This window comes from Boleophthalmus pectinirostris, unplaced genomic scaffold (assembly GCF_026225935.1).
Source record: "Boleophthalmus pectinirostris isolate CB_2022bp ecotype Guang Dong unplaced genomic scaffold, ASM2622593v1 HiC_scaffold_5, whole genome shotgun sequence".
Lineage (NCBI taxonomy): Eukaryota > Metazoa > Chordata > Actinopteri > Gobiiformes > Gobiidae > Boleophthalmus > Boleophthalmus pectinirostris.
The window spans coordinates 189,001-198,500 of NW_026571404.1; the positions used below are offsets into that span (position 1 = coordinate 189,001).

Sequence of the window (9,500 nt, forward strand, 5' to 3'; positions counted from 1 at the left end):
CACAGAGTCACACACAACACACACACACACACACACACACACAGAGTCACATACAACACACACACAACACACACACACACACACACACACAACAGAGTCACACACAACACACACAACAGAGTCACATGCAACACACACAACACACACACAACACACACACAACACACACAACAGAGTCACACACAACACACACAACAGAGTCACATACAAACACACACAACAGAGTCACATACAACACACACACAACACACACAACACACACACACACACAGAGTCACATACAACACACACACACAACACACACACAACACACACAACAGAGTCACATACAACACACACACACAACACACACACACATGTGTGATCAGGTTCAGTGTGTCTGGGTGTTTTTTGATTATTTGGTGATAAACTTGTTGTTCTGCAGAAACTCCAGAGTTTCACTTTCACACAAACAAACCAGAACCAGAACCAGAGCCAGAACCAGAACCAGAGCCAGAACCAGCCAGAACCAGAGCCAGAACCAGAGCCAGAACCAGAGCCAGACCAGAACCAGAGCCAGAACCAGAGCCAGAACCAGAGCCAGAACCAGAGCCAGAACCAGAGCCAGAACCAGCCAGAACCAGAGCCACCAGAGCCAGAACCAGAGCCAGAAGAGCCAGAACCAGAGCCAGAACCAGAGCCAGAACCAGAGCCAGAACCAGAGCCAGAAGAGCCACCAGAGCCAGAGCCAGAACCAGAGCCAGAACCAGAACCAGAGAGAACCAGAACCAGAACCAGAGCCAGAGCCAGAACCAGAGCCAGAACCAGAGCCAGAACCAGAGCCAGAACCAGAGCCACCAGAGAGCCAGAACCAGAGCCAGAACCAGAGCCAGAACCAGAGCCAGAGCCAGAACCAGAGCCACCAGAACCAGAGCCAGAACCAGAGCCAGAACCTGGTCCAACTGTGGAGGTTCTGTTTCCCTCAGATCATCAACACTGATGTTTCCTCTTCAGACCAAGAGTCGTCCTCATCTCAACTCATCAAACTGAAACAAACTCACCACATCAGACCAGAGCAGAAGATCTGAGCTCAGGAAACAGAGAAAAGCACCACAGCTCAGACCCTCAGGACGGGGCTGGGGTCTGGTCCTGGGTCTGGTCCTGGGTCTGGTCCTGGGTCTGGTCCTGGGTCTGGTCCTTGGTCTGGTCCTTGGTCCTGGTCTGGTCTGGTCTGGTCTGGTCTGGTCTGGTCTGGTCCTGGGTCTGGTCCTGGGTCTGGTCCTGGGTCTGGTCTGGTCTGGTCCTGGGTCTGGTCCTTGGTCTGGTCCTGGTCTTCTGTCATCCTCCGAGCACGTTGGTCAGATGGTCCAGAGGTTCTGTCCTCCATGTTCTGGTTCCAGACGGTGGTGAGTCAGACCAACACACAGTGGACTGGGTCTGAGTGGTTCCGTGTGGGGAAAGTGAGAATGTTCTGTGGACTACAGGTCCGGACGAGCTGCTCCGGTCCTCCTCGCTCAAGAACCTCGGCTGGTTCTGAGGTGGTGCAGCGTCTGGACAGAAGTGTGAGTCCAGTTTGTTGGTTTTATGATGTTCTGAGCGTCCGTCCTTCATGTTCTTGGTTCTTCTCGGGGAAAGTTCTTCTGAGGCCGAAGCTCCAAACATCACTCCAGTTCCAGCTCCTCTGAGCCGGACAGAACCAGAGCTGCTCCCGCTGGGTCTGGACTCTGGGTCTGGACTCTGGGTCTGGACTCTGGGTCTGGACTCTGGGTCTGGACTCTGGGTCTGGACTCTGGGTCTGGACTCTGGTATGGATCTAGTCCAACTATGTTTCTCAATCGAGATTTTTATAGTTGAATCAGTGGAACAGACTCTTTTCTATTGCCATAAAATGATCTGGTGAATTAAAGCCTCAAATGTCAAAAGCTGTTGCTCTGTGAACTTGAGGAACACCAGGTCCTGACCAGAAGTACACACAGGAACACCAGGTCGTCTCTGAGCTGCAGGTCCTGACCAGAAGTACACCCCCAGTTGAGACTCTCTCTGGAGCTTCACGTTCACACGTTGGTTCTTGTTCTGATCTTCGTGTGTTTCATTCTCTGTTTTGGTCATTGTTGGTAAAATAATTTGAAAATGAGTCTCGTCTGCGTCTGAACAATAAACTGTTTTTGTTCTGGAGTCGTCCAGCGAGATGTTTCAGAGGAGACGTGTTTCTCCCATGATGCACATGGAACAGTTGGTCTGGACCTGCTGTCTGTGGTTTGGACCTGAGTTCATCTTCACACCAGAAGAACCGACCCAGAGTTTGGCATTTGGTGGATTCAATCGAACCGAGACCAACTCTGTTCTGAGGTCTCGGTCCGTTTGATTTGGTTCAGGTCTGAGTTCGATTGACACTTTCACACCGACGAAAACGAACCGAACTTAGAACTTTTGGTTCAAATGGACCGTTTGGTCCAAATACTGAAGAACCTGAGAGAAGAACACAGACTGAACCATAAAACCCGAGGAATCACTTTTCTGTCCCAACGGTCTGTTTCAGGAGACCAACGTGTACGTGACAAACCTGGACTGGACCAGGCCTAAACCAGAACTAAACCTGGACTGGACCAGGCCTAAACCAGAACTAAACCTGGACTGGACCAGGCCTAAACCAGAACTAAACCTGGACTGGACCAGGGCTAAACCAGAACTAAACCTGGACTGGACCAGGGCTAAACCAGAACTAAACCTGGACTGGACCAGGGCTAAACCAGAACTAAACCTGGACTGGACCAGGGCTAAACCAGAACTAAACCTGGACTGGACCAGGGCTAAACCAGAACTAAACCTGGACTGGACCAGGGCTAAACCAGAACTAAACCTGGACTGGACCAGGGCTAAACCAGAACTAAACCTGGACTGGACCAGGGCTAAACCAGAACTAAACCTGGACTGGACCAGGAGCGAACCTGAAGCCGGTGATGGCCTTCTGCAGGATGCTCTCGTCCAGGCTCTTGTCGTAGACGTAGGAGAGCGCGGCGATGGACGGGCCCCAGGTCATGGAGAAAAGGTCGTTGTCATAGGAACCGGGAGGAACTCGCAGGAACAGGCCCTCGGACGACGCCCCCCGGTGGAGTAACACGCTCCACACGTAATTCTCCTTCACCAAACCAGTCTGTTCATCCGGCATCACGATCTCCTCCGTCCTACAGGAGAAACCAGAGGAACACGGTCTGGACCAGGTCTGGACCAGGTCTGAACACGGTCTGGACCAGGTCTGGACCAGGTCTGAACCAGGTCTGGACCAGGTCTGGACCAGGTCTGGACCAGGTCTGGACCAGGTCTGGACTCACTTGATGGCGTTGTAAATATCTTCTAACATGTCCTGGTCGAAGTCTTTGTTTCCGTTCACTCCCTTCAGGTTTTTCTTAAATTGCTGCAAAACAAAAACACAAATAATGTGTCAGGTCCCTCCATGTGTGTGTCAAGTCCCTCCATGTGTGTGTCAGGTCCCTGAATGTGTGTGTCAGGTCCTGAATGTGTGTGTCAGGTCCCTCCATGTGTGTGTTAGGTCCCTCCATGTGTGTGTCAGGTCCCTCCATGTGTGTGTCAGGTCCCTCCATGTGTGTCAGGTCCCTCCATGTGTGTCAGGTCCCTCCATGTGTGTGTCAGGTCCCTGAATGTGTGTGTCAGGTCCCTTCCGTGTGTGTCAGGTCCCTGAATGTGTGTGTCAGGTCCCTGAATGTGTGTGTCAGGTCCCTGAATGTGTGTGTCAGGTCCCTCCATGTGTGTGTCGGGTCCCTCCCGTGTGTGTCAGGTCCCTCCATGTGTGTGTCGGGTCCCTCCTCGTGTGTGTCAGGTCCCTCCATGTGTCAGGTCCCTCCATGTGTGTGTCGGGTTCCTCCCTGTGTGTCAGGTTCCTCCCTGTGTGTCAGGTCCCTCCCGTGTGTGTCAGGTCCCTCCCTGTGTGTGTCAGGTCCCTCCCTGTGTGTGTCAGGTCCCTCCCTGTGTGTGTCAGGTCCCTCCCTGTGTGTGTCAGGTCCCTCCATGTGTCAGGTCCCTCCCGTGTGTGTCAGGTCCCTCCCTGTGTGTGTCAGGTCCCTCCCGTGTGTGTCAGTCCCTCCCGTGTGTGTCAGGTCCCTCCCTGTGTGTGTCAGTCCCTCCTGTGTGTGTCAGGTCCTCCCTGTGTGTGTCAGGTCCCTCCCTGTGTGTGTCAGGTCCCTCCTTGTGTGTCAGGTCCCTCCCGTGTGTGTCAGGTCCCTCCATGTGTCAGGTCCCTCCATGTGTGTGTCGGGTTCCTCCCTGTGTGTCAGGTCCCTCCCGTGTGTGTCAGGTCCCTCCCGTGTGTGTCAGGTCCCTCCCTGTGTGTGTCAGGTCCCTCCATGTGTCAGTCCCTCATGTGTGTGTCGGGTTCCCTCCCTGTGTGTCAGGTCCCTCCCGTGTGTGTCAGGTCCCTCCCGTGTGTGTCAGGTCCCTCCTGTGTGTGTCAGGTCCCTCCCTGTGTGTGTCAGGTCCCTCCCTGTGTGTGTCAGGTCCCTCCCTGTGTGTGTCAGGTCCCTCCCTGTGTGTGTCAGGTCCCTCCCGTGGTTGTTGGAGGAGTCTGTTGTTGTTGTGTCTGGTGAATGTGGAGACGTGTGGAGATGTTTGCAGATGTTTGCAGATGTGTGCAGATGTGTGCAGATGTTTGCAGATGTGTGCAGATGTTTGCAGATGTGTGCAGATGTGTGCAGATGTGTGCAGATGTGTGCAGATGTTTGCAGATGTGTGCAGATGTGTGGAGAACGAGTCCTGAGCTTTGGATGTTTTGGTGAAGTTTGGTGAAACTTCAGAGATGTCAGAGGTCAGAGGTCAGAGGTCAGAGTGAGGAGATTAAACCGGATTAAAGGAGATTACAAAAGTTTAAACAAGAGACTGAACCGAGTCAACGAAGACTGACGACAGACGAGACCAAGACCGAGGACCAGGACCAAGACCGAGACCAGGACCAGGACCAAGACCGAGGCCACAGACCAGGACCAAGGCTGCATCTGAGGCCGGGTCTGGTCCCGGTTGGGTCCGTATTTGCTCCAGGTTTAGTCCAGGTTTAGTCCAGGTTTAGTCCAGGTTTAGTCCAGGTTTAGTCCAGGTTTAGTCCAGGTTTAGTCCAGGTTTGGTCCAGGTTTAGTCCAGGTTTAGTCCAGGTTTGGTCCAGGTTTGGTCCAGTTTAAGTCGTGTTGTTGTTGGAGTAAGTTTGTGTTTTGTTTGTATCAGATCTTTCGTTTGGCTTTAATACATATTTAACCTCGTTAAGACTCGGGCTTTAGCTCCTAATCCACCTCTCCATCACCTCTCCTCTTTTCCTCCCTCTCTCTCTCCTCTCCTCTTTTCCTCTCTCTCCTCTCTCCTCTCTCTCTCTCCTCTTTTCCTCTCCTCTCTCTCCTCCCTCCCTCTCTCCTCTCCTCTTTTCCTCCCTCTCTCTCTCCTCTCCTCTTTTCCTCCCTCTCTCTCTCCTCTCTTTCCTCCCTCTCTCTCTCCTCTCCTCTTTTCCTCCCTCTCTCTCTCCTCTCCTCTTTTCCTCCCTCTCTCTCTCTCCTCTCCTCTTTTCCTCCTCCCTCTCTCCTCTCCTCTTTTCCTCCTCTCTCTCTCCTCTCCTCTTTTCCTCCCTCTCTCTCCTGCTTCACCCGTCCACTCCTCAGTCTGTCTCTCTCTCCTCTACCTCTTTCCTTTCTCTTTCCTCCTCTCCCCCTCTCTGTCTCTCTCTCTCTCCTCCTCTTCCCTCTCTCCATATTTCTCATGCTTTCCTCTTGTCCGTCTCTAAATCTTCTCTTTGGTCTTAAGCTCCAGTTGTTGCTCTGTTTTGTGTCTCTCACTTGGTGGAATCTTTGGCCCTCAGCCTCCGCAGCAGCTGTTCTGAAGCCCCCTCACCCTCCCCTCAACCTCCCCTCCTCTCCCTCTTCTCTCTCTCTCTCCTCCTCCCCTCCTCCCCCTCTCTCCTCCTCCGTCTCTCCAACAGACTGTATAAAATAGTGAAGCTCATCGAGGGCAGCGGTTACAGGAGTGAATCTGGATTTCTGATCATGTGTCAATCAAACCTTCTGGCAGCGACAGTGGTGCGACCTGCTCAAACCGCGGCGTCTGATTGGTCAGTTATTATGTACAGATTTTGATTTAGGGACAAAACGGTGAAATAAAAAACCAGGATCGTGTAGAACAAACCTGAGTTTAGTTTTAGAACATTTGTCCTCACCTGGATTTTTTTCCTTAATTACACAAAAACTGCCCCGTTTTACCCCTAATCAAGTGTTATTCATCCTTTTTTTCACTCCAGTCTGTTATTTCACAATCTGCTGCTGGAGTCGTGTCATATTAATGAAATAAAAACTACTACTGCTAATGAAAAAAACTAAATAAAAAAAACACAAAATAAAATTCACTCTTTCACACAAACATGTAGAAACAACTTTTTGGACATAACAATTATTAATTTAGGGTCTTGGCTACAAAAATGCAAAATATCAAGTCTGTAAATAAACAAAAAAAATATTTATTGCCTCAAAACAAAAAAAAAGTGCCATGTCCCCATGACTTGACTGGTGCAGGTCGTGGAAACAGCTGGAGTCAGGTCCAGGTCACAGACTCATCACTTCTGTGTTTCCATGAGTTTATTACGTTTAGATTTGAACATTTGGACTAAAAATAAACCTGAAAATAAAAATAACAACAGACGCACAATTCCACAGACCAAGACGTGTCATTTATGATTTATGTGATAAATCTGTGCACTTAGAGTTTTTAGAGTCACTTCGAGTGACTTTTTCTCCTGTTCTGACACAGACGCTCAGAACAGAGGAAAATCTGCTCAGAAAGACTCAAGTCCCTCATCTGATTCCTGAGCCGGTCTCACTTCGTTTCACTTGGTGTAAACCGTGTGACCTGCAGCTTTAGGATTGGTTCACTCGACGGGAGGCGGGACTTTTTTTTATTGAACCAATCGCTGCTGTTTGTTTGTGACGTTTGTAAAGCTCCAAATCCCACAGGAAGAAGAACAAGAACGACTTTCCCCGAGATCAAATTCATCAAACATTCTCTTTGTTCAGGTTTAAATCTGGGGAATCGTCGCCAACACAGAACGTCTGTCTTCATCTACATCTCAACGCTTTTTTTATTGTTGTGCTGAAACACAAACCGGACACAGACACACGCCACAACGACCACGTCATGACCTCATCATGACCTCATCATGACCTCACCGCTCACAGCTGATTGGCCGGTGGAAGAACAGTAAGTTTCTATCTTTTCTGTTGGAAAGTTCAGTGCAGTTTTATAAAACATATTTACAGACGTCGTGTACGACACCGTCGACCTGGAAGAGTTAAAACTGGGGCTGTGCAACAAAATGTAAATATGGATATATCGTATGGTTTAACGTGATGATACAGTATCGATATCGTGGGCTGATGTATCGATAAATCACCGAGAGGATTTTTTGGTTTATTTGACTATTTGGTTTATTTAGTTCCAGCTCCAGTTTTGTTTGTTCAGAAGAAGAAACTCGTTTATGTGAAACATTTGACATTTTCACAGATTTAAATGTTTGTGTTTCATTTGAACTTTACACAAGAAGAAGTTTAACAAACTTTTAGTGTCACACACGATTTAAACTTTATTTTATTGAACCGTATTGAATAATCACATCAATGTATCGAGGTTTGTTTTTGTATCAGCGACTTTGAAAACATCTGACGACCAAAAAGACCAAAATGAAAGTCTGACAGCTGCAGTTTTAGAGAGAAGAGCCGCACTTCTTCAATAGAAAGTGAACTGGAGCCTGAAGTGTGTCCATGCTCACTTCCTGTTTAGCTCTGTCAGTTTCTCTAAACAGTGTGTGGTTCTGGGACATTGTTCTTCAGGCCCCTCCCCCCGTGTGTCCTGTGTCCCAGACCAAACGGGCGTCTGCTCTTTGACGCCGCTCCGCTCTATTTTAAAACGGCGGCGTCTCTTTGTTGTGGTCGGAGATTCGGTTACGCGGCGCTAAGCTAACACAAACAAAGGACCGGGGCGCTAAGCTAACGTAAACACAGGATTTAAACGAGTGTGAACGAAGCCGTGCGGAACACTTTTACTCTCACACTAACGACACATTTAATAAACAAACACTTTTACTCTCACACTAACGACACATTTAATAAACAAACACTTTTACTCTCACACTAACGACACGTTTAATAAACAAACACTTTTACTCTCACACTAACGACACATTTAATAAACAAACACTTTTACTCTCACACTAACGACACATTTAATAAACAAACACTTTTACTCTCACACTAACGACACATTTAATAAACAAACACTTTTACTCTCACACTAACGACACATTTAATAAACAAACACTTTTACTCTCACACTAACGACACATTTAATAAACAAACACTTTTACTCTCACACTAACGACACATTTAATAAACAAACACTTTTACTCTCACACTAACGACACATTTAATAAACAAACACTTTTACTCTCACACTAACGACACATTTAATAAACAAACACTTTTACTCTCACACACTAACGACACATTTAATAAACAAACACTTTTACTCTCACACTAACGACACGTTTAATAAACAAACACTTTTACTCTCACACTAACGACACGTTTAATAAACAAACACTTTTACTCTCACACTAACGACACATTTAATAAACAAACACTTTTACTCTCACACTAACGACACGTTTAATAAACAAACACTTTTACTCTCACACTAACGACACATTTAATAAACAAACACTTTTACTCTCACACTAACGACACATTTAATAAACAAACACTTTTACTCTCACACTAACGACACATTTAATAAACAAACACTTTTACTCTCACACTAACGACACGTTTAATAAACAAACACTTTTACTCTCACACTAACGACACATTTAATAAACAAACACTTTTACTCTCACACTAACGACACATTTAATAAACAAACACTTTTACTCTCACACTAACGACACGTTTAATAAACAAACACTTTTACTCTCACTCTCACACTAACGACACGTTTAATAAACTCTGTGTTCACACTGAAAACGACGGTGTCGTGTTTAGAGTTTCTCCTGCAGTAAAACTCCTCAACACTGTCGTGTGTCGGATTATTAAGATTTAGATTTAGATTATTTATATTTCCAATGGCTCTGAAAACTCTGATGATGAGTCCCGCTCCAGGTCGGGTCAAAGTCCCGCTCCAGGTCGGGTCGGAGTCTCGCTCCAGGTCGGGTCGGAGTCCCGCTCCAGGTCGGGTCGGAGTCCCGCTCCAGGTCGGGTCAGAGTCCCGCTCCAGGTCGGGTCAGAGTCCCGCTCCAGGCCGGGTCAAAGTCCCGCTCCAGGCCGGGTCAAAGTCCCGCTCCAGGTCGGGTCAGAGTCTCGCTCCAGGTCGGGTTCCTGCAGACTTAATAGAGAGAACCCTGAGCCTGTGGAGCAGGTGTCCACAAAGTGCGATCAGGCGACGGCTGAGTTTAGCTCGGCCCCTTTCACCTGCTGTCACCAGACGGTCTA

At 48.2% G+C, this 9,500-nt stretch overlaps 1 protein-coding gene across 1 annotated transcript in view; it reads right to left on the reverse strand.

Annotated features, from left to right (window-relative positions):
- gbf1 (golgi brefeldin A resistant guanine nucleotide exchange factor 1) overlaps window positions 1-9,500 on the reverse strand; it is a 107,077-nt gene that overhangs the window by 30,637 nt on the left and 66,940 nt on the right. The window contains 2 exon segments of the mRNA XM_055162895.1: window positions 2,928-3,164; window positions 3,312-3,394. Of these exon segments, the coding sequence (XP_055018870.1) occupies window positions 2,928-3,164; window positions 3,312-3,394 (320 nt within the window).